Source organism: Myotis lucifugus, unplaced genomic scaffold (genome assembly GCF_000147115.1).
Source record: "Myotis lucifugus unplaced genomic scaffold, Myoluc2.0 scaffold_3, whole genome shotgun sequence".
NCBI lineage: Eukaryota > Metazoa > Chordata > Mammalia > Chiroptera > Vespertilionidae > Myotis > Myotis lucifugus.
Window position 1 is genome coordinate 6,957,856 of NW_005871051.1, and position 25,181 is coordinate 6,983,036.

Consider the following 25,181-nt stretch of genomic DNA (forward strand, 5'->3'; position numbering starts at 1 on the left):
CCATCTTCCCATCTGTGAAATGAGGAGAATATTTCTTGCCCCAGAAGGCTTGTAGCTGCATATTGTTAAAATTCAAGGCTTATCCTCTTGGCTTCAAAATTCTTCCAAAGAGGGATGCTTATTTCTCCTTTTTAACCCAGTTTCCTGTTAGATTAAAAGGATTTATAAACAGGAATTTTTTTAAATTTAGCTTCTTTCTAGTCTTCGACCTTAGCACTTTAGTATGACTGAGGCAGGTTTTTCCTGCAATAATTTTTGTTAAACCTTTCCATGAATCCAGGGGTGAATTTTTTACTGCATTGGGCCAACTCTGCTTTGTCTCCACACGCAGACGTGCAAAAGAAAGAAAATGACGTTACTGCTCCGGCTTTTTGATGTTTGACTAATTCATCAGCTACAAACACTAAGTTACCAAGTGAGAAACACGACGGGTAAAAAGCCCTCCCGTGAGGAGAGCATGTCAAACAAATGAGCAGAAAATGAATTGTCTCTTCCCAAAGCAGCGTGGGTATTTGACAATAAACTGAAAAACCGATTGTCCCTAAAGGGGCTTCCAGGAGAGACTTCCAGGGCCCTCCGCACCAGATTCCTTCCCTGCAAGTGAAACTGTGGACTAATCAGAGATCCAGGGGACGAAGGCCAAGGGCTGGTTCATCAGACACACGGGGCTTCCCCGGGGTCACCGGCTCTACCTGCCACATCTCTTCGGCCACTAAAGAGCCGCCCTTCCAACACTTCAGAGAAGATTCGTGATTCTCAACCCTGGCTGCGTATTAGAATCAGCCAAGAAGCCTTAAAAATGCCGGAGCTCCAGGAAGTCTGATTTTAATGTCTGAGGTTAGGTCCTGGGAATCGTCCGTTTTAAAGCTCCGTGAAGAATTCTAATATGCAGCCAGGATTGAGAGGCACAGTCATGGAGATCTGGACAGTAGGATTGCAAGCAGCTTGCGAAAATCAGAGAAAGAAGGAAGAGGGAATTAAATGTGATAAGAAACCCAATCCGTGATAATCCTGGACACGCCACAAAAGGCCAATCTCACCCTTTTGCTCCCTCCCTGACTTTAAACCCTCAGTGCCTCCCATTTGTTCCCAAGATAAAAACCAAAGTCCTATGCTACCATCAAGGCCTAGGAGGTCTGACTCCTCCCCACCCTTCCCACTTCTCTCAGTCTCTGCTCTCATCACACTGGCCCTCCCCCAAGTCCTTGGAGGCACCCCGCTTCCTTCCACCAGCTGGCCTTAGCCTATGACATTCTTCTCCCTGCCACCCCTCACCCCACCTCCACCCCCGTTTACACCTGTGAATGCCAGGCACTGAGCCCTGCACAGGTGGAGGGGATGAGCCTCCCACAAGAGGATAACGAAGAACTTAAATTGCTCAGCGCTGTGGCTAAGCCACCCAGCTTTCCAGGGCCGTTCACACTGGTAGCAGACTGCCTGGCCACTTAAGTTAAAATAAGATGACATAAAAAGAGACGAAACAACTGAGAACATTGGATTCCTTTTTACCAAAAGGCATGGACTGCTGGAGTACTGGCACTTCTTTTGGTCTTACGTGCTTTTGTTGTGTGTTAACCGAATAGGAAAGTGAAGATGAACTGGACTATCACCAAGAAGCAGGAGGACCCCTCAGAGAAGATCATCAAGACACCCAAGGTAGAGACACAGCTGGGCTGGGCTTTAGAATCTTATCACAGTAACTGCCGGATGAAGTTCGCCTGCTCAAAGACGCTAATGGGGAGTGACCATCCTTCCATTTCCTCCCAGGTCATGGGTTGGAGTCAGAATGCAGACCAAAGTGTTCAGTCTGACTCTGATGGGTTCTTAGTGCATCACAAGCCAACTAATTGATAATAACATGCTTTTACTTACTGAACGATTTCCTTCCTGCCAGTGGCTGCAGATGGATGGAAGAGAGTGGAGATGGGGGGGGGGGGGGATCATTACAAAAAGGCCCCGCAGGCACCTCCCTCTGTGTTTCCTGCTTTCACAGGGCCTTGGACATGCAGGTGAGGGAGCTGCAGTTCCCTGCCTGGAGGGATAATATCCCATCATCAGACGGGGAACAGCACCTTTAGAGACCCAGAGCTGCTTGAGGGTGGCCTCCTCCAAAAACGATGCTCCATTTCATAATGATGATGAGTCCAGGAAATACTGGGCCCAGAACTGGGCTTTTTAGCAGAGTTCATAGTCCCAGTCCCTGAGCGAGACACTAAGCTCTCCCCTGGGCGTACCTGGGTGTGCTGCTGGGGGACGCTGCGTAGGGTAGGCTCGGGTAGCAGAGCTGTTCTCTCTCCTCCTCGCTTCTTGCAGGAGTGAAAGCACGTGTGAGAGACTCGAGTTCTCAAGGAGCGAATGCAGGGTGGGCCCGCCTGGGTTCTGCTTGTAGTTTGCTGTACAAAGGCGTCCAGCAGAGGGAGCAGGTGCGAGCTGAAATCCTGCGCTGCCCACTAAGCATGCACCAGGCCTGCGTGCGCCCACTCAGAAGGGCTCCTTTGCCCACGTGGCCCTCGTACTGGGGCGCCTTTTCCCTAATTCACATCAGATGCTCTGTTTAGGCTACAGCAGCGCTCTGGCAGCTGAGTGGAGAGCACGGGCTCTGGAATAGGACTACCTCCACCCCAACCTCTCTGCCTCAGTGCCCGCAACTGAGGCTGAAACCACAAGGTTGCCTGAGGACTAAATGAAGTAATTCGTGTACCTAGTCCTTTAGTGCCTCTCCCTGGGGCACCTGGACCCCGTGGGTGAGAGAGACCAGAGGAGCTTACTGGAGATGAATGTGCAGCCATGGGTTTGGGATTTCACCCTGAACCTGATCTTTTCCTGTGTACATCTTTTGCTATCACTTTCACTTGGCATTCTAGACAAAAGTCATTTTCATGCTCATTTAAAAAGGCTTCACTGCTCTGGATATGAGACAATGCAATATTATGGTAGCCCAACCCTTGGGTTTGGTCGAGCTTTTAAGCAAGGTTCCTGCTAACACAAGTATCCTGCCGTCTCCATTTTCACAACCGAGTGACAACAGCCAGGGAAACTCGCTCCAGTCCTCACATCTTCCGTATCATAAACCCATGTGCGGAATGTGAACACTGACGAGGCTCCCAGGTCCCCGCCAAGGACAATAGAGGGTAAACAGCGCAGAACATGGCCAAATCTAAGCAACAACCAAGTCAGTCAAACACATTACCTGCCTCATGGCAGCGGGGCAGGCTGCAGCTGAGCTCCATAAAGGTCATTCACACAGTCCTTAATGCAGCGAAATGTCACTGCAGAACATTAAAGAAGGCATTTGCCTGTCAGGAACGATAAATGCTAATGTTTAAAAAGAATTTCCAATCTTTTAAAAATAGTGGGTGTGGAAGGTCTGGAGGGTGTGTTTAGGCAGCATTACAGTGGTCAGCAGCACTGATGATGGAGCCTGGTTCCCTGGGTTCAAATCCTAGCTCCACCACTTACTGTGTGGCTTTGAGTAAGTTACTGAACTTCTCTGGGCTTTTTTTCCCCATCATCTGTAAAATGGGGACACTAACAGTACTTATTTCATGGGGTGGTTGTGACATAAAGGAGTTAATGTGTCATCCTATATAATAAAAGGCTAATATGCAAATCAACCAAACGGTGGAACGACCAGTTGCTATGGCACGCACTGACCACCAGGGGGCAGACGCTCAACACAGGACCTGTCCCCTGGTGGACAGTGCACTCCCACAGGGGGAGCGCCACTCAGCCAGCAGCCAGGCTCACAGCTGATGAGCGCAGTGGCGGTGGCGGGAGCCCCTCCCACCTCTGTGGCAGTGCTAAGGATGTCCGACTGATGGCTTAGGCCCACTCCCCACACCATCAGTCATCAGTTGGGCTGCGAGAGGGTGCAGGCCAGGCTGAGGGACCCTCCCCCACCCCCCACCCCCCCACCCCAGCCCAGTGCACGAATTTCATGCACTGGGCCTCTAGTGTGCTTATAAGAATGCCTGATGCAGAATAAGGACTCACTAAAGATTAGCTATCGATCTATTTCTTTTTTTTTTAAATATATTTTATTGATTTTTTACAGAGAGGAAGGGAGAGAGATAGAGAGTTAGAAACATCGATGAGAGAGAAACATCGATCAGCTGCCTCCTGCACATCTCCTACTGGGGATGTGCCCGCAACCCAGGTACATGCCCTTGACCGGAATCGAACCTGGGACCCTTCAGTCCGCAGGCCGACGCTCTGAATAAGGACTCACTAAAGATTAGCTATCAATCTATTTCTTTAAGACTTTATTTCAGTAGCCATGAATTGCACTTTGTCAGGAGGGACTTGCTCTAAGTTGGTAACATGATTTTTTTTTTTAAATATATTTTTATTGATTTCAGAGAGGGAGAGGGGAGAAGAGATAGAAACATCAATGATGAGAATCGTTGATTGGCTGCCTCCTACACACCCCCGACTGGGGATTGGGCCCACAACCAGGCATGTGCCCTTGACCTGAATCGAACCTGGGACTCTTCAGTCCGCAGGCCGACGCTCTAGCCACTGAGCCAAACCAGCCAGGACCATGATGATTTCTTTACTTTCCAAATCCGTCTCAGTGGGGTGGGGATTGCTGAGTCTGGGGGACTGATTGAGTCCTCTCTGTAAGTCTTTTTTTGCTTAAATCCAGGTGTGGGTAGCAGACCCAATCTGAGAAAGCAGCCTTACCAGCCTCTGCATTCCGTGAAAGGTTATGTACTAGTTTATCTGATTTTAGCCTCTCTGTAACCTTATGAGATAAAGTACATGATCCTGTTTCACAGATAAGGAAAATGAGGCTCAGAGAGGTTAGGCAACCTGCCCAAGGTAACAGCCAGTAAACAGAGGAGCTGAGGTATGAACTCAGGTTCCTATCACTTCAAGCCGTTGGCCTTTTAAAAGAGCTGTAACAACATCCATGTGTTTCTGATTAGGAAATGGGTACAAAGTCAGAAATGTCACAAAATTATGGCAGCAGTTTTTTTAAGCCAGTATGAATCTGGGAGATTATTTAAAATCTCTAGAAATCGTTTTGTATTACAGATAAATGAAGTTGAGGTCTAGAAGTCAAGACAATTATGCAAATTGCCGCTAATTATTAAAACCAAGGCAATCCAAGTCTCTACTCAGTGTTTGTGGGTGTTTAGTTCAATTTAGTTTCGTTTTCATGGCCTTTGCTCAGGGGCAGTCCTGCCCCCAGGAGTAAACAGCTCCAGAAGACACAAGTGTACTGACTGCGGGTTGCTGTGCAAAGAAGTGAGGGGTAGCCAGTGTTGCAAAGGTTTCTCTTAAGCGGTGGAGAAAACAGAGACCAGAGTGTGTGCTCAGAGGCAGTGCCCCTGCCCCTAGAATCTGCAGCCTGGAAGGTGAGACCACTGCAGTGTCACCTCATGATGTTGGTCGGGGCTCCTCGCTCCCTGGATGGCACTGTGCAAGGCCTGTGCAGTCACTGGACACGGCCAAGCTCTGCTATCTGGAGCCCCAGTACTGGGTTCAAAGAGCTGGCTAGTCCTCAGCAACCCAGCTCTGTTGCTGCTTTATTTTTCCTTCTAGAAAGTTCTCCTCCAGAGCAGGAAGTGGTGCCTCCTTAAGAATGTTTCTGGCCCTGGCTGATTTGGCTCAGTGGATAGAGTGTCCGCCTGCAGACTGAAGGGCCCCAGGTTCAATTCTGGTCAAGGGCACATGCCCAGGTTACGGGCTCAATCCCCAGTAGGGGGCATCAGTGATTCTCTCTCATCATTGATGTTTCTATCTCTCTCTCCCTTCCTCTCTGAAATCAATAAAAATATATTTTTTAAAAAAATAGAATGTCTCTGGCTCGCTCCATCAGCCCAGGATGAGAACCCCAGGACACAGCTATTGCCCTTGACCCTGAAAATTCTCTTCACCTTCCAGAAAGTAAAGCTCACTTCTATTTTGACACCAAATTATTCAAAACCAAACAAGGACAATATAAAAAAGGAAATTTATAGACCAATCTCACTTATGATCAAAGATGTAAAACTCCTATAAAATATTAGCCAATGAAATCTTTAGATCTATCTAGATAGATAGATAAAAATAGATAAACATATAGATATATAGATATAATGACTGAATTCATTTTATCCCAGGAATTCAGAAAAGATGATCTAACATTTGAAAACATGTTTATGTAATTCACATCGAGGTAAAAAAAAATTATTTACCAAAAACTTGCAGTAAACATCACACTTCAATGATAGAACTTTAGAAGTATTCTCTTTAGAAACAGGAGGAGGATAAGGATGCCCTCGCTCATTGTTTTTATTTCAACACTGTACCAGCACAGTAGGGAAAGGAAAAGAAAAAGGATGAAAAGAAGGAAATAACACTGTCATTATTCCCAATAGTATTACTTACATGGAAAATCCGAGTGCCTCTACAGAGATAAGCTATTAAAAGACAAACCATTAAAAGACCCCAAAATTCAGCAAGATTACTAAATGTAGATCAATAAATAAAAATCATTGGTGGGAAAGGTTGTTTTAAAACATAAAGCATGATTTATAATGCAATTTTGAAGTAATTGTTATGGAAAACCCCAAACATACACAAAGGTGAACAGAACAGTACAATGAATCCCATGTCCCCACCTCCTGGCCAATATTGTTCACCTACATCTCCAACCCATTCCTCCTTTCCATGTTATTTCTAAGCAAATTCCAGGCTCATATCCTTTTACCATATACTTGAGTATGTATCTCTAAAAGATAAGAAAAGACTCTTTTGACATAACCATAGCAATATCACTATTGCATCTAAGAATTAGAATTATTCTTTAATGTACTTGAATATTCCATCAGTTTTTTCAATGTTCTAATTGTTTCACAATTGTTACAATTGTTTTAGAATTCATTGCAATGGGTTATATGACCTTTAAGTCTTATTTAATTTATAGGTTCCCCTCCATTCCTGCCTCCCTTTTAGTTTATTTTTAGGAAATTGAGTCACTTGTTCTGTAGAGTTTCCCTCAATTTAGATGTTGCTGACTGCATCCTCATGGTGTAGTTTCACAGGTTCCTCTGTCTTCTGTATTTCCTTTAAGTTAGTACTTAGATCTAGATTCTGACTTGATCACAGACGGGTTTGGTTTTTCCTTTTGGCAAGTCCACTTCGTGGAGGGCGTTGTGTTCTTCCATCGGGAGACTTAATATTTGCTTCTCTCTTCATGATGCGAACCATTACTTATCCTTTCATCCATGAGGGGTTGCAGAATAGTGATGGTGAAATTCTATCATTCTTTCTTCACTTATTATTTGGGAAACTCTTACAGAAAGAAACTTCCCTCTTCTACCATTTAGTTATCCAGTGGTACAGTTTATGTAGGAAGGCAGGAAAATGTAATTTTAAAATAAATGCTCTATATGTATGTATATATATGTGTATGTGGGTATATATATATATATATATATATATATATATATATATATTCCTAGCAATAAATCTAAAAAAGGGCATGTCAGTTTCATGAAGAAACAATAAAATTGTATTAAATTAAATAAAAATAGACCTGAATACATACAATTTTCTATATAATGCTATATATAATGTTCATACTAGTAGATAGGAAGATTTACTATCATAAAAATGACAATTCTCCCTAAATTAATCCATAAATTCAATGCAATTCCAATTGTTTAAAAATATTTTTTTATTGATTTCAGAGAGGAAGGGAGAGGGAGAAAGAGATAGAAACATCAATGATGAGAGAAATTAATTGTTCGGCTGCCTCCTGCACGCCCCACACTGAGGACTGAGTCTGCAATCTGGGCATGTGCCCTGACCGGGAACCAAACCGTGACCTCCTGGTTCATAGGTCGATGCTCATTCACTGAGCCACACAAATTGGCGGGGCTCAATTCCAACTTTTAAAAATGCCCCAATAGGGTTTTTGGTGGAGCATGGTAAGTTGATCCTGAAAGTCATAAAGAGGAGTCAAAAATGCCAATACGATTTTGAAGAAGAGCAAAGTGGAAGAGTTTGCTCAACAAAATATTAAAATTTACTTTAAAGCTAAATGATGTTGCTTAGAGACAGACAGAAGAGTATAGAGAATCGGGGGGTGGGGGGGATGCACTCACATATGGCAAAAGTGGCATTTAAAACAGTGGGGAAAGAAAGGCTGTCTCCAGGGACCAGGATGCTCCGTTCCTAAAGAGAGGGCCCCTCACCTGACCTGCTTCAGGGAGAATAGGGAGGTGCAAGTCCTTTCTGTACCCGCTGTTTCTCAGGGTCCTTCAGCTTAAACTATTCAATACGCCAAGGTGACGTATTCTGGAATAGCATGTTTTGAACCCTGTCAACTGGTAAGTACCAAGTTGAAGAGAATGGTTATCTCTGGGGGAGAGAGTGAGGGAAGTGACATTGGATGTGATAGCATGAAGTCTTGAACTGTTTATTTATTTATTGGGGGAAAATGTGAATCAAATATGGCAAAATGTTAAGATTTCACAAAGTTAGGTGCTGAGTACATGGGTAATCATGATGCAGTATTTTTTCTATACTCTGCATTCTTAAAATATTTTACAGATTTTTTAATACAGTGAAAAGTTGTAAATGTAACTCAAAATACTGCCTTGGTTATTTCAGTACTTCCTAAATATCAGGTTATTTTATTAGAGAGGGAAAAAAATTACCTTGCTGTGGTTCCCATCCCAAACGGACAGGGTTTCGATTCTAACCAAAATGGTGAGATGACACCCGTGTAGAACCTCAGCTCTTGGTCAATACAAACGCGCCCTCTGCTGGTCCTGTCATGCCCTGTTCAGAATAGCTGTGCGGAGCAGCGGATGTCCAATGACACAGCTTTTTCTGAGCCAGCCATGCTAACGAAAGACACCCTCACAGAATTCCCCTTATCACGAAAATACTATAATCAGCTCTCATGCTCTGTTAATATTACATGCTATTCAAGACAAATTCCAAGATACCACTTCAGTCAACTTCTCCGTGTCCTCAACGACCTTGTGCATTCAGTTTTGTCCCCACTCCAAAGCCTGCAGGTTGGTGTATACGCCACCCTTAATGTGTGGGAATGGCAGGAGGAAGCCCAAGTTGAAAAGAGGCTCTGGGGTGGGGGGCACTGGGACAACAATTGAACGCGGAAAGATGGATTAACTGTATTATTAAGAGACTGATGCTGGCAGGGTGACTTTTTCTTTTCAAATCTTTCATTAAATTATAATACCTTTAAATAAAATTGAAAAGAAATAAATTAATTCGTGCAAGCATCTATTGCTCAAAGAGAATGAGAAAAATACGGGGATTGAATATTAGAGTCCGACCTTCAAAAAGATTTTTAGTTTTAGTTTTGTTTTGTTTGCTGTTAACATCCTTCTTCCCCACCAGACCTTAAGCTCCCTGAGGCCAGGGTGTGTGTCCGTCCTACTCACCACTATATTCCCAGCACCTAACACAATGCCGGCATGTAGTATTTCAAAAGTGACATGTTTGGTTTTAGTCATTTATAGTACATCCATATGATGAAATGCTGTGCTGCTATTAAAATCATTTTTAAGAATACTTATGATACAGGAAAGTATAATAACACAAAAGTACATTAAAATTATGTATACACTATTTTATCAATTCTATTAAAATGTTAGTGTATAATTCCTATATGTACGTGAAAGTAAATATGCCAAATTCTCTGCAGCAGTTGTATCAGGGCAGAGTGATTATGGGTGGGGTACTTGTTGTTGTTATTTACCAGGTGCCAGCACTGTTTTAAGCACTTTATTGTATTAATATATATTTTGTTAGGCTTTTAGCGGCTTTATCCAGGGACGATTAACATACATAAATGGGACCTATTTAAATTGTACAATTAGATAGGTTTTGTTGTGTTCAATATTATGATTTATTTTTTTCCTGCAAAGATTTTTTTTAATATATTTTATTGATTTTTTTACAGAGAGGAAGGGAGAGGGATAGAGAGTTAGAAACATCGATGAGTGAGAAACATCGATCAGCTGCCTCCTGCACACCTCCTACTGGGGATGTGCCTGCAACCAAGGTACATGCCCTTGCTCGGAATCGAACCTGGGACCTTTCAGTCCGCAGACCGATGCTCTATCCACTGAGCCAAACCGGTTAGGGCTCCTGCAAAGATCTTAATGCACAATGGGGGGAAAGGGAGACATATGTAACACAACAATAAAGTTTTTTTTTTAAGATTTTAATGCAGTCAACTTTGCTTTTCCTTAGATTTTAATTTTGTATAATTACAAAATTGTCTGTCATTGAAACATTAAACATAGCTATGATTTTGAGTTTTTCCCAGTTTTATAAGGATATAGACTTACAACACTGTATTAGTTTAAGGTGAATAACATAATGATTTGATATATGTATAGATTGCAAAGTGATTATCACAATAAGTTTAGTTAGCATACATCAGCTCATATAGTTAACAATTTTTTTTCTCGTGAGGAGAACTTTTGAGACTTACTATATAAGTTTTGATATATGTATACACCCATGAAACCACCCACCACAATCGAGATAAAACATTTATCACTCCCAAACATTTCCTCATGCCCACCCCTTCCAGCCTCCCTCATCCCCAGACAATCACTAATCTGCTTTCTGTCACTATAGATTCATTTACTTTTCTAGAATTGTATGCAAATGGAATCATACCATATGTACTCTTTTTTGTCTGGTTTTTTTCCACTACATAGTTCTTTTGAGATCCATCCATGTTGTTGAGTGTATCACTACTTCATTGTATATACACACCAGTTTGTTCATCATTCCCCTGTTGATGGACATATGGGCTGTTTCAAGTTTTCAATTATTACAAATGAACTATTACTATGCACATTTGTGTACAAGTCTTTGTATGAACATAGGCTTTCATTTCTGTTGGATAAAATACCTGGAAGTATAATGGGTAGATGACATGATATATATAATACTTAATTTCTTTTTTTTAAAATATATTTCTTTATTGATTTCAGAGAGGAAGGAAGAGGGAGAGAGAGATAGAAACATCAATGATAGGAGAGAATCATTGATTGGCTGCCTCATGCATGCCCCCTACTAGGGATCGAGCCCACAACCCGGGCATGTGCCCTTGGCCACAATCAAACCTGGGACCCTTCAGTCCACAGGCCGACACTCTATCCACTGAGCCAAACCAGCTAGGGCTAATATTTAATTTCTTAAGAAACTGTCAAACTATTTTCCTAAGTGGTTGTACCATTTTCCATTCCAGCCAGCAGTGTATGAGAATTCCAGTTCCTCCGTGTCCTTGTCAACTCTTGTGTAGTCAGTCTTTTTCATTTTAGTCATTCTAATAATTATGTGTGTATAGGGGGGGTGTTCTTCTTTATGCTTTTTTGTGTTGTCCAAATTTTTGCAATAAACTATATCATCCATCATTTAAAAATTGTTTATAGTAACTAAAATAAAAGCTAGCCGATAGTCCAATATGAAGTCTTAATCTAGAGATTCTTCTCATTTTAAAAGAGCTACACAGTATGGTCTTTGGCGTCCCCAGCAAAGAGTACCAACTGTGTGAACTGCATGAGCCTTCCTCCTACAACAACATTTGTGTGTTTTTTAATCAATTTTATTTTCAATGTTATCACCACACAGGGTTTTAAGAAAAATATAAGTACACATAAACCTTCCAATCTATTTTTTTCTATTTTCTCCTCCAGACCTTATTCATCTACATACATATTTTACATAATTCTAACATACTGTAGTTTATATTGTCATTGTATCATATCTTCCATACTGCTCATTTATCTTACAACCATAATTTTAAATGTCAAATTAATGCATCATAAATTACTTCCCTAATCTCCCATTGTTGAGCTGTTTTTAATTTTTTACTATTAATAATAAAGTTGTAATAAATAAGTTGGTACAAAAGGCTATTTCTTCCTTTGAATTATTTCCTTATGATAAATACCCAGGAGTAAGATTCCTAATCAAAGACCAGACATTTCTCTGGTTCTTGATACATACTTTCCCAAAGGGTCTTACTAATTTTAATGTCATGTGCCAGCACTGATTTCTGCAGTATTTGCTAATTTCCTAGGTACAACTTCTCTCACGGTTCGAATTTGCATGCTGTTGACTGCTTACCAGGTGGACATTTTCCCATGTTTGGGATCACTGACTGTTGTCCTTTGCTGATGAAGGATGCTCTCTGTTTTCACAGACCCAGAGCCCAGGAGTGTGACCCTGGACCCTCTCAGTGCTTCCTGGGCTGAAAACATCCAGAGGCCTGAGGCAGACACTGTCCAAAAGGCGTAAGTGTTCAAAGTTGGAATGACGTGGGCTTCTCTGCTTTTATTTTGTTTTTAATATATATTTTATGGATTGCAGAGAGGAAGGGAGAGGGAGAGAGAGATAGAAACATCAATGATGGCCGAAACCGGTTTGGCTCGGTGGATAGAGCGTCGGCCTGCGGACTGAAAGGTCCCGGGTTCGATTCCGGTCAAGGGCATGTACTTGGGTTGCGGGCACATCCCCAGTAGGAGATGTGCAGGAGGCAGCTGATCGATGTTTCTCTCTCATCGATGTTTCTAGCTCTCTATCTCTCTCCCTTCCTCTCTGTTAAAAAATCAATAAAATATATAAAAAAAAAAGAAAGAAAGAAAGAAAGAAACATCAATGATGAGAGAAAATCATTGATTGGCTGCCTCCTACACGCCCCACACTGGGGATGGAGCCTGCAACCCTGGGCACATCCCTGGGCATGTGCCCTGACCTGGAATCGAACCGTGACCTCCTGGTTCATAGGTTGACACTTAACCATTGACCCTCACTGGCTGGGCTTGTTTATTTTTCTTAATTCAGAAAAAAACCATCGAGAGAGAGAGAGGACAAAAAAATTGTTTAATCAGGAGGAAAGAAAAAAAGAACACCAGCACTCCACAAAAGTCATTATAGACAGTGTGATTAAAGAGCAGACTTTCAGGCTTGATACAGAGATTCCTGAATGTGGAAGGGAAAAAAGCAACACGGTCAGGTTTGTGGTTCTCATTTACAGCATACCTGTTCCTCAGGGAAAATAAATGTTTTCCCAGACCTAAATTCTAAAGGATACTTCTGTGGGTTTTTATAAAGTGACATTGAATGATTTAAAGACTCATATATTTACAGGAAAATTCCATTTACCTCATTGGACAAATATTTCTGAAGTTTCTATAGTAAGGCCCTGTGCTAGCACAGCACAATAAATATAATACTGATGTACCTAAAAAATAAAGTGCCCAGAACGAGGCCTGGCACACTGTAGCGGTAGCTGCGCTGTTCCTGAAATCCATGTGGCTGTTTCTAATGACCTTTTCACCCAGAGAAAATAAGTCAGTTGTCCACAAGGCACACTGTCGGTGACAACAGTTCTATTGGGGCTCAAACTAACACAGCACTTGACCTTTTAGTGGCTGAATTTGACCAAGAATAGAATTCCAAGAGCATGAAGGAATGGATGGGTAGTTGCATCTTCTTATGCGATCTTTCTTAAAGGTCACCTTATTTTTCAGCTATGCCTTTGGTAGAAGAAATTTCAGTTAGATAATCCGATGACATTCAATTGAAGGTGTAAACATGCAATCCCAAAGGGGCAAACTATTTTCCCTGCTACCTAAGTTTTAGAATTGAGCCTGAGACAATCCCAAAAGGGAAGACCAAACTTTCTCATCTTCCTTATTCAGGCTAAGTGTGTGAAATGCCCACCAAGTGTGTGAAATGGCCAGGTGTGTGAAAGGTCAAGTGTGTGAAATGGCCAGGTGTGTGAAATGGTTGAGTGTGTGAAATGGCCAGGTGTGTGAAATGGCCAAGTGTGTGAAATGGCCAGGTGTGTGAAATGGTTGAGTGTGTGAAATGGCCAGGTGTGTGAAATGGCCAGGTGTGTGAAATGGCCAGGTGTGTGAAATGGCCAAGTGCATGAAATGCCCACCAAGTGTGGGAAATGGCCAAGTGTATGAAATGCCCACAAGTGTGTGAAATGGTCAAGTGTATGAAATGCCCACCAAGTGTGAGAAATGGCCAAGTGTGAGAAATGGCCAGGTGTGTGAAATGGCCAGGTGTGTGAAATGACAGAGAACAGGTGTTCAGTCAATGTTCACATTCTCTCTTCCTTGTCCACCAGAGTTGTCTCTTTAGTTTGGTCCTGTTGGTTTGCTTTTTTCAAAGGGGCAAAGATGATGACATATTCCATCTGCACAGAAGACTCGCAGAACCTGGGCCTGAGTCCCCAGGGAGGTTGGGTCCTGTCGACACACCTCTTCTTCCAAAAAAAAAAGAAGGGAAGACGAAACCAAGATTGTCCAAGCAGCAAACACCAGCCAGCATCAGTCGTGTGAGTGTAAAGACCTAGGAGCTTGGTCAAAAAGCCCCACCTGGCTCATGCTCCCAGCAGGGCTCCCACCATCGCTGTGTAGATTGCTTACTATATAAAGGCACCTGACAAAGCCAGCGAATTGGAGCTGAAATCCAGTCTTTGGCCTGCTCACCATGTCCTGCCCCCCAGCACTGGACTGCATCCCCCTGAAGGACAGGGTGCCTGTTTCTAATTCCTACAAAGGTACTAAAAGGAAACTTCCGTTTTCCTACGCTTACAGCACCTCTGACACCAAATGTGTGGGGGTTCTCCCCACAACAACCAATTCTCCAGCTCTCGAGGACACCAACTGGGTGTCCTACGCTTCAGTTCTGACACTAACTACCCGGAGTTCGTGCAGGCCCAGCACACTCAGGGCTCAGTCCCACAGAGTGCCCCCACTTCAGATGTCAATCACAAGTCTCAGGTGGTTGCCTATGCTTCTGACCAACAAGCTTTAAATAGGGGATTCTCACCCTCCAGTCCCAAAGGTTTGATAATGTGCTAGAATGGCTCACCAAAACTCAGGGAAACCTTTACTTTTGCTATTACTGGTTTATTACAAAGTTTATGATAAAGGACACGAATGAATAGCCAGATGAAGAAATGCATAGGGGAAAGTCCAGAATGGTCCCAACTGCAGGAGCTTCTTTCCCATGGAGTTTGGGGTCTGCCCCCCTCCCAGCATGTGGATGTGTCCACAACCCAGCAGCTCTCTGAACTCCTTTGGTTTGGATTTTCGTGGAGGCTTCATTACACAGGCATGGTGGATTACATCATTGGTGAAGGGCAATTAACTCAAACTCCAGCCCTTCTCTCCCCTCTGCGGTTGGGGGTATGGGGCTAAAAGGTCCAACCCTCTAATCACCTGGTTACTTCCCTTGGCAACCAGTTCTCCCACCTTAGGGACTTTCCAAAAGTCTCCTCATTAGCATAATCTCAGGTGTTGTTGAAAGGAGCCTGGTATGAATAACAAAACATACTCCCTTTATGCTCCAGAAATTACAGGTTTTAGGAGCTTTGTGCCAGGGACTGAGGACGGAAGGCCAAATGTATATTTCTTATTATGTCACAATATCATAGGTGGGTAGCTATGACCCTGCTCTGCCATCCTCTCTTAGAAGGAACCTCCATGTTGTTCCAGCCTACAGGGAAAGTTTAAGGCTTTCTGAAAGTGAGCAAATGATGCAGCAGTGAATAAAGCTGGCTTTGATTTAAAACACTTAGCCAGTAATCGTGGCAACAGCCATCTATCAAAGGTGAAAACTGCTTCACTTTGATCCTGCTCTGTAGACCATGATTTAGCATCAAAAAAAGGGGGCAGATCATAAAATGTACTCTATTCCTCTTTTCTCCTGTGAAATTATACCTCGTAGTTGAAAATCAAAGGCCGAACCTTAGGCTCCACACGCTCCAAGACCTGCTCTTCTGCTTCATCTGGAACCCACACGCATTCCATTCAAAGCCATTCCATCTTGTTCAACATAATCTTCCTTTGATTCCCCCCCCCCTTTCCTACATGTATCATGGTCCCTGAATCATAGTCCCTTTCCTTACATGTTCACCTTCAGGAGGAGATGGAGTCGATTGACAATGTCAAGAGAAAGAAAAGAACTAAGACAGACAAGTCTAAGGTGCCCAATGGGGAGAGAGAAGGAAAGGTCCACATAGAAACAAAGACTGTTGTTGGTAAGCAAGTGTGCTGGGGGCTGGGAGTTGTCATTGACAATCAGTGTGGATCCTATGGAACAAATTCTGTTTTGAGTCTCCTAGACCACCACGGCTAAGACGGTGTTGTCATGTCAATGTCTCAGTAGACAGGGACAGAGGAAACTGGCCTTGCCTAGAGACCTGTGATGACTGAGAGAGAGAATGATAATAATATGAGCACCTCTTTACTTTATTAGGAGCTCTGCATACATGATATCGTACCACCCCCACATCTTGATAAAAATATTATATACTATTCTACATTATTCACACATAGAACAACTACTATTATATCATGTAGTGTTGAAGCTGAGAGAGTTTGGGTGACTGGCATAAAATCAAACAGATCCAACAGTGTCATGGTCGACCCAGGGCCTGACCCTGCCATTTGATTCCAAACACATGCCATGACCACGGCCTCATGACCTAATAACTAAATCATCATCTGAGAAGTGGGCAGGGAGAGCATCTGAGAAGGGAACGGATGCAACCAGCTCGGAGTGATTACCCCAGCAACCATTTTTCTTACAAGGAATTCACATTCCTGTGCTTCTAAAGACTTTTTTTTTTTAACCTAAAAACTGCTCCTGTTCTTCTCTGGCCACCTGATTCAGAATGCCCTCCAAACAAATCAAAGGATATAAGAAGGGATGGCATTAAATAGTCTCCTGGGCCAGATTTATTTTCAAGATTTGCTTTTTTAGTCTTGCTGAGTCCATGTTGTTGTAGCCCATGGCTTGGATGGCAGTGGCAGGATTGGAAGAAGGAAATACTTGTGAGCCCCAGAGGTGAACTGAGGAAGAGTCCTTGGAGCCAGGAAGGCTTAAACTTTGCCAGGTTACAAAGCTGCCACCTCAAGCCAGCCTCTGGAGGCGTGACCACCAGCTGTGTCCACAGGCCTCCCCTCTGGAGGTCTTGCCCCCACCATTGGTGAGGGTGAAACAGAACATTTTTAGTAGCAAGATTGCTGTATTACAGTTGATCCAAGTAGAATAAGGCAGTGTCTCAAAGGGTAGCCTGTGTACTACCCTTCTTAAAATACTTGGCGTGGTTGTTAGAATGCAGATTCCTAACAAATCAGACTCTAGGAGTGGGAATCAGGAATCTGCATCCTATGAGATTCCATTGCACACTGGAGTGAAAAAGTTACTGGAGGCTTGGTTGGTGTGGCTCAGTGGTTGAGCATCGACCCATGAACCAGGAGGTCATGGTTCGATTCTCAGTCAGAGCACATGCCCAGGTTGTGGGCTCCATCCCCAGTGGAGCATGCAGGAGGCAGCCAATCAACGATTCTCTCTTATCATTGATGTTTCTATCTCTCTCCCTTTCCCCTCCTCTCTGAAGAAAAAAAATATATATATATATGCTCTTTTGTGCTCGCTTCGGCAGCACATATACTAAAATTGGAACGATACAGAGAAGATTAGCATGGCCCCTGCACAAGGATGACATGCAAATTTGTGAAGCGTTCCATATTAAATATTAGTATATATACACTGAGTGGCCAGATTATTATGATTGGCCAGATTATTATGACCACCCCATCAATACTTCGTTGGGCCACCTTTTGCCTTCAATACTGCGGCAATTCTTCTTGGCATTGACTCCACGAGATGTTGAAAGGTGATGCGAGCAATCTGACACCATGTCTGATGAATAGCACTGTCCAGTTCTGTGAGATTTGGTGGTTGTGGAACCAGCTGCCTGATGGCTCTTTTAACTTCGTCCCACAAATGCTCAATTGGATTGAGATCTGGTGATTGTGGGGGCCACCTAAGCAAGGTAAAGTCTCCCTCATGTTCTTGAAACCACTCCTGCACAATACAAGCACCGTGGCATGGCTCATGGTCTTGTTGGAAGAAGCCATTTCCATTGGGATATGCCATCAACATGATAGGATGAACTTGATCAGCAACGATACTTAGTTATGTTGTGCTATTCAGACTTTTGTAATGATCTGGCCCTCTAGCAACTTCAGCGCGAAATTATAGCTAATTTGCCTACAAACGTCAGGTGGTCATAATTATCAGTGTGTGTGTGTGTGTGTGTGTGTGTGTGTGTGTGTGTGTGTGTATAAAATTTGTTTTAAGTTACTGAAAAGGATGCATAGAGATCACGTTTACTTAGCCACACCTCTGTCCCTGACTCTTCTCACCCAGGAAAGTCAAAGGACTCAAAGGCTAAAAAGAAACCAGAGCTAATTCCCAAAGGAAAACAATCAGGAGTCAAAAGGAAAAGGACACAGAAGAAAAGGAGCCGGGAAACAGCAGCGGAGCTGAGGGGGCCTGATGTCTTCGACGCTCAGGGAACAGAAGAAGGCACCCCAGACAGAGGTTTCCCTCCTTCGGGCTCTGATGGAGAGGAGCCGTGGCTTTCTCCCAGAGCTGATGCTCAGGAGAGCCAGGTTTCAATAGACGGAAGATCACCGCCCACCCCGACTGTGACTGTCACAGGAAACACGGAATCAGAAGAAGACAGAAGCCACGGGGATCCTCCGAAGGTAGGACCCAATGTTGCTCTGGCCAGAGGGACTTCTGTCCTCACTGGTGCAACGGAGAGGTGGGGAAACTGCCCACATTCTACTGCATTACAGAAATGGCTCAACTGCAGAATGGTTTACTTATTAGGCTTTGGTGCCTACTGACTTTCTGAAGAAGCCAGACCTGGTCAAAGTCATAGGGTGGCAAAGGCCCTCTACAATGATGCATTCTGAGGCTCCCCAACTTCCAGGGCATGTACCCCCACCCTTAAAGAGCAGGAAGTTGGCACAGGAGCCATCTGTAAGGGGTACAGGCCTCACAGTTACAAGGAAAGGTGGGTTCAGGCCATCAGAGCTCAGCACATATTCTTGACTTGGCCTGAAGCTCATGCCTTGCTTGCCTCCAAAGGTGATAGAGATACCTCCTTTCTAGTATGCTTTTCAGTGGCCCACAGCTGGCCCACAGGCGGCTTCCACACACCTGCCTTTACAGGGTGCTTTTGCATGTAAGAGCCACTTTGTTCCAGGGGCCTTGATTCCAATGTCAAGTATTTAAGAGAAAAACTAAGTGAGTATAAGGAAAATTACCCTTGAAAATCCCTGCAATTAACCAAAAGTAATACCTTCCAGGTACATCTCTCAATAAGACCAAAACAGCCAATTTTTCCTCAGCTATTTCTTCCACTGAGGTGAAAGTGCTGAACTGCATTTAAAAATATTATACCCCCAAAAAAGTTTCTTTAAACTCTACAAAAACACCCAGTTGAACCCCTGTGGTTAAACTTGCCTACGTTACACGCATATGGTACAACTCTGCTGAATCTCATTTGATCTTTACAGCCACACTTTTAGGTATGATTAGCTCCACTTTACAGACCTAGAAACTGAGGCTTGAAGGAGCTAAAAGTCTGTTGCCAGGATTATGCAACCATTGAGTGGTAGAGCCAAGGCTTAAACCCAGGTCCTTTGACTCCAAAATCAGAACTCTGGTCACTATTTTAAATTATTATGTATTTATTTTATAGCCCATGGTTTCCAAAAAGGATTTCAGAAAGATGTTTGCTTTATAGGTCTTAGTCCTCCCAGCTGCCTAGGTTACAGAATTCTGCTCTACACAGCCGATGGAAATTTCAAACTGTGTGCAGAGCTTTTCTGGGCCTGCTGGATTATCAGAATTTCTTAGATTTTTTTGTCAACCCGTAGCACCATGCTGCCTCTGCAAAGGCTAAAAAGCGAGGAAGTTTCACCCCAAGTTGGATACACATGGAAGAGTTGCCTTTCGAGCTTCCCCTCATGGGCATATTTCTGACTGACAAAGAGGCAGCAGGGAGAAAAAAGAACCTTTCATGGAAAAAGTGGGTTTGTCTGGAATGAAATGTGAGTCTGACCCATCTATACCTAAGACTGCCCCTGGTGAATAGCCTTTATCTAGAACCTGGGGTACTCAGCCCTGGCTTCATCAGAGACGCTTTTTAAAACCCTAAATATGATCATTTCATTGAATTGGGTGGGGCCTTGGTCTCAGGTAATTTTTCAAAGCTCCTCAGGTGATTCTATCGTGCAGCTGGGGGTGAGAAGGCTAGACATACAAACATTCTGTGCCAAACATTATGTTGACACTTTCACTATCCAGTTAATCCCAGTCATGGCCCCAAGAGAAAGATGGTATTGGAGAAGTGAAGCTGTGGTCTCCAAATCTTGAAGCAAGCAAGAGAGAGACTTGCACCCAGGTCAGTCCGATCCCAGAGCCCACGCTGGTGGCAGCAGTTAATGTGGCTGAGGTCAGAGTGTGGACACAACTTAATGATTCCATCTCAGAATGGAGATGACCTCATCTGGGGCGGAGGGGGCTCGCTGCTGAAACAAGCTCCCCGTAGTCCTTCGCATTAAGAACTCTCTGGTTCCTTAGGATCTCCTGGCCAAGAGGGAGCAGGAGAAAGCTCTCTGGGACAGGCAGCGAGCAGAAAGGGCCCAGATGAGACGGCTGGAGGTGGAGAGGAAGAGAAGGGAGCAGGAGGAGCAGAGACGGCTTCGGCAGGAGCAGCTGGAGAGGGCAGAGAAGATGGAGGAGGAGCTGGAGCTGGAGCAGCGCCGCCGCGCAGAGGAGAGCCGGTGGGTCCAGCCGCAGCCCGAGGCCATGGCCATGTCAGGAAGCAGAAGGAAAAGGCCATGTTAAGGGTCGAAGTTGGTTCTGCAGCTCATGCCCCGAAGTAAAGCAGCGTGTCTCATTTTGCTCTATCCTCAGCTAGACTAGGAATAACCTGGACCAAAGAAAATATCCAGTGTGTTGGTCGTTAGGGGTTACTGCAGGTCCACGGGGCCTTCTAGGCAGGGCTCTGCGAATCAGTCAAGAAAACATTTGTTGAGCTCTGCCCACATTGTCTGCTTTACACTAGACCTGTTCATGGGCCTTGACTCACTTCGTTCAATCTTCATAGCAACCCTGTGAGATGGGAGTTTTAAAATCCGTGTTATGAAAGTGGGAAAGGAAGTTCTGGGAACTTAAGGCCCTCACCCCAGAGCACAGAGCTGTGCTGAAACAGCCGGGCTTCTAGTTTCAGGCCCGTTCCAGGTGTTCTGGCCTTCGCTTCCCCTGGGGAAAACCAAGTCTCCTCTGAGGCGGATGTTCCACGTGGCCTGCAAAGCCTACAACAGTGATGGCGAACCTTTTGAGCTCGGCGCGTCAGCATTTTGAAAAACCCTAACAACTCTGGTGCCGTGTCACATATAGAAATTTTTTGATATTTGCAACCATAGTAAAACAAAGACTTATATTTTTTGATATTTATATTTAAATGCCATTTAACAAAGAAAAATCAACGAAAAAAATGAGTTCGCGTGTCACCTCTGACACACGTGTCATAGGTTCGCCATCACTGTCCTACGAGGATGCCCGTTTTTCCTGCCATTTCCCTGATCATCTTGTGTTTTCTCAGCTTGAGGAAACAGAAACAAGAGGAGGAGCGGCAGAGGCAGGAGGAGGAGGAGAGAGAGCAGTGGCTCCAGCTGCAGGCGGCCCAGGAGAGGGCCCGGCAGCAGCAGGAGGAGTTCCAGAGGAGGCTGCAAGCGCTGCAGAGGAAGAAGCAGCAGGAGGAAGCCGCGCGAGCTGGTGAGGGGGTTCTGGAGCGCTCTGCCCCTCCTGTCCATCTGGGCAGAAGCATCTTTCTCCCACTTCGGGTGTTCATTTGCACCTCCCAGGAGCTGTGCCTATCCTGGCTTAGTGTGTGAAGCACTGTAAATGTATGAGCTATTTTCTTTCCAAGATAACTGAAATGTGTGACTATAGTGAGTTGAGATAGATTTTTTTAAAACTCACTTCTGGCGATTCCCATTGCCCTTTGCATGCTGCTCAGGAGCTGCCTGAATTAGAGACAGAGCCCTGCTCCCAGCTTCCTTCCCCAGCAGATGGAAACACTCAAACCTCTGGATAGCTTCAGGGCAGCCTTTCAGGTGCTGATGTGGGCAATCTCTACAGCCTCACTTTTGAGAAGAGAAAGAAACTTCTGCGTCTGGCACTCTTTGGACTGGACAGTCCAGCTGAGTAAGCACCAAGTTTCTCCAGACCCTGACCCGATCCCCTCTCCTCAACCCATCTGCATACCACCTCAGGAGACCACTAGGCTCTGAAAAATTCTCCCCCAAGGCTTTGTGTTCCTTGCACAGTGTACTGCACATAGTAGGTGCTTGATTAAGTACTCTCAGTTCACCCCCAGAGAAGCCCCAGAGGACCTGGCAGGCTGCTGGAGGGTAAGCTGCCGCACTTCTCCTGGGGAATCCCAGGGAACCACAGGCTGGAGGTGGGTCGGAGAACTGTGTTCCCCAAGAGAGACCCCTGCTGAGACCATCCCCCTTTCTATTCGGCAGAGGCAGAGAAGCAAAGGCAGCAGGAACTGGAAATGAAGCTGGCCGAGGAACACAGGCGCCTGGTGGAAATGGCTGAAGAAGAGCGGCTAGAGTACCAACGGCGGAAGCAGGAGGCAGAGGAGAAGGCTCGGCTGGCAGCAGAGGAGAGGAGGCAAAAGGAAGAGGAAGCAGCAAGGCTGGCTCTGGAGAAAGCCATGAAACAAGCCCACGAACAAGCCAGGTACTGGGTGTGTGGGCAACAGTTACGTCCGGGGATTGTTCAAGGGCTTCACTGCCGGGTGCTGGTGCTTGCACGGCCCTCGGGCAAGTGAAGTTTTCCCACCCTCCTGAGCAGTTTGAAAGAACTAGAATACAGTCTTTCGCTACCATGTCAGAATTTCTTCAGGGCTTACAGAACTTGTATTGAAGCTGGGAGTTCAGAGATGATCCCAGCCTCTGGTTTACAGATGAGAAAAACAAGGCCCAAAGGCAGGATCTTGATCAGGGCCAGAGGGTGAGTTAGGGGCAGTGCCAGGACCAGATAGAAGACACTCCCCCAGTCTGAACCACCTGCCTTTCTCAAGAAGTATTTATTGGGAACAGAGACACTGCTTTGGATACTGGGAATTCAGGAGTTAGGAAGAGCTGTCTCTTCTACCATGCCGTTTACCTGCTAGGGGAGGGGGCGGCGGGTTAGCAACATACCCTAAGCAAATCTATTTATAATTTAGCTGGCAATAAATGCTATACAGAAAAAAATTTAAACCTCTGATAGGATTGCAGGAGCCTTAGTTTAGATTGGTTGGCCAGGGCAAGACCTCTCAGATTTATCAGGTGAAATCTGAATGACATGGACTTAGCCACATAATCATCTAGGAGAAAAATATTTCAGCAGGTAAACCGGAAGTGCAAAGAGCCAAAGAAAGGAATGAGACTGGCATGTTAGAAGCATCAAAGAAAGTCAGCGTGGCTGGAAGGAAGTGAACAAGGCACAAAGAATACCTCCAGAGGAGGTTGGCGAGAGAGACTCAAACCAGATCTCACAAGGGCCTGTCAGGAGAAAAGGCACAGAGCCAATCAGGGGCCAGTGGCATTCCCCCCTTTACTCTCATACAATAGTGATGCTCAGTGCATCTTTCTGATAATAGGATGTCTTGGGTAATATGGTTAAGCTGCATCTAAGCTAATGCTCTTTAGGGGACCAGAGAGAGAAGGCAGCCAGTATTCTATTTCAAGGTTTCCCACCTAACCTTGAGTTGTTCCTCTCTTGGACTTGCCTCATCTGTTGTGTGAAGTACAAAATGGATCTTTGGTGAAATCTTGATTCAATTTCAAAATTATATATTCCACATGTCATAGCGGTAGGGCTGGATTCGTAAGTATTGAGACCAAAAGCAAGCTATTGGAGTTCCAATTTTTCACAAAAAGAAAACTGACAGGTCATCTGAGGGGCAGTTGAGCAGTTTCGTAAGGCTTCATGCAAACAGCTGAAAACAGAAAACCGAGCAGTAAAGGGATGTGTGAGAGCTTCACTCCAGGGTTAGGATTTAATGCTAATTGCCTATATTTCCTCTTCACTGTGATACTGGCTCAGGTACTTTAATTTCTCTGGCCTGTTTTTCCCTCTAAAATAAGGGAGTCCCGCCCTAACCGGTTTGGCTCAGTGGATAGAGCGTCAGCCTGCGGACTCAAGGGTCCCAGGTTCGATTCCCGTCAAGGGCATGTACCTTGGTTTCGGGCACATCCCCAGTAGGGAGTGTGCAGGAGGCAGCTAATCGATGTTTCTCTCTCATCGATGTTTCTAACTCTCTATCCCTCTCCCTTCCTCTCTGTAAAAAATCAATTAAAAATATATTTAAAATAAGGGAGTCCCTTCCACAAGTTTAAGAACTGAGAATTATGCCTTTCCTTTTACTTTCCCAATAGGAAGCTCATGATACTAAAAACCTCATATGTAACTAAATGAACAGAGTATGATGCAAGATGCACACTAAAATGCAAGATCAGTAGTCCCAAGTCTAATTGATCACTAAAATCCAAAGTTCTTCTACTAGCTTCTAAGGACCATTTCCAGGATGTTTAATCAGTATTGGGATTTTGGGTGGGGTTGTCTCCTTAGGCAAAAGTCTGCTTTGAGGAAACATCTTCATTTCTATCAAGAACTCCACAAGGAAGCCAATGGCCTGCAGTGGGCACACAAAATTTCCAGACCATGGGTCTACTCTTACTTCCAGTTCCTACAAATACACAGACCTTAAGGCTAGAAGAAAACTAAAAAGTAAGTTGGGAGGTGGTAAAAGAAAAAGAGAAACTTCCTTCTCTAATGTTCCATATTGAACCCAGTTAGTTCCATCTCGTTTTGTTCACCTCAACCCACATCTAACTTCATCCCATTCCCAACAATCCTCCCTGCCACGAATACCTTACTCAACCCAGTTAAACTCTTCACTCATCTAAATCCTTTACCCTCTCTAGCATCACATAAATTCAATTCAGAAGCTTTGGTGCCTAAAATTGACCCAAAATTTCATAATTTGTTTGCATTTCAGGAAATTTCAGTTAGTAAGGCACTAACATAATCTTAGGCTAGTCCAAATACTTCATTTTCATTAATGTGTGAAAAACTTGCAAGTAAATGGAAATTCTGTAATGCAGATTCTGATTTAGCTAAGAGCAGCTCATTCATATATTAAGAATTTTTTTTTTTTTTTTTTTATAGCAAAGGTGGAGATTTATTGAAGAACAAGTACAGACTCCCACGTCGGGAGGAGGAAAGGGTCCCCTATTAAG

At 44.3% G+C, this 25,181-nt stretch overlaps 1 protein-coding gene and 1 non-coding gene across 2 annotated transcripts in view; both read left to right on the plus strand.

The window, feature by feature from the left end:
• The window catches only part of KIAA2012 (KIAA2012 ortholog), an 87,605-nt gene extending 62,956 nt beyond the window's left edge, over positions 1-24,649 (plus strand). Inside the window, 9 exon segments of the mRNA XM_023763173.1 lie at positions 1,584-1,656; positions 12,191-12,281; positions 14,173-14,338; positions 15,934-16,048; positions 18,229-18,569; positions 20,458-20,660; positions 21,485-21,657; positions 22,413-22,632; positions 24,511-24,649. Coding sequence (XP_023618941.1) covers positions 1,584-1,656; positions 12,191-12,281; positions 14,173-14,338; positions 15,934-16,048; positions 18,229-18,569; positions 20,458-20,660; positions 21,485-21,657; positions 22,413-22,632; positions 24,511-24,649 — 1,521 coding nt within the window.
• LOC111828103 lies at positions 17,443-17,549 on the plus strand. Its single transcript, XR_002831883.1, has one exon. It is a non-coding gene; the product is annotated as a U6 spliceosomal RNA (small nuclear RNA).
• Positions 24,650-25,181: the final 532 nt, after the last annotated feature.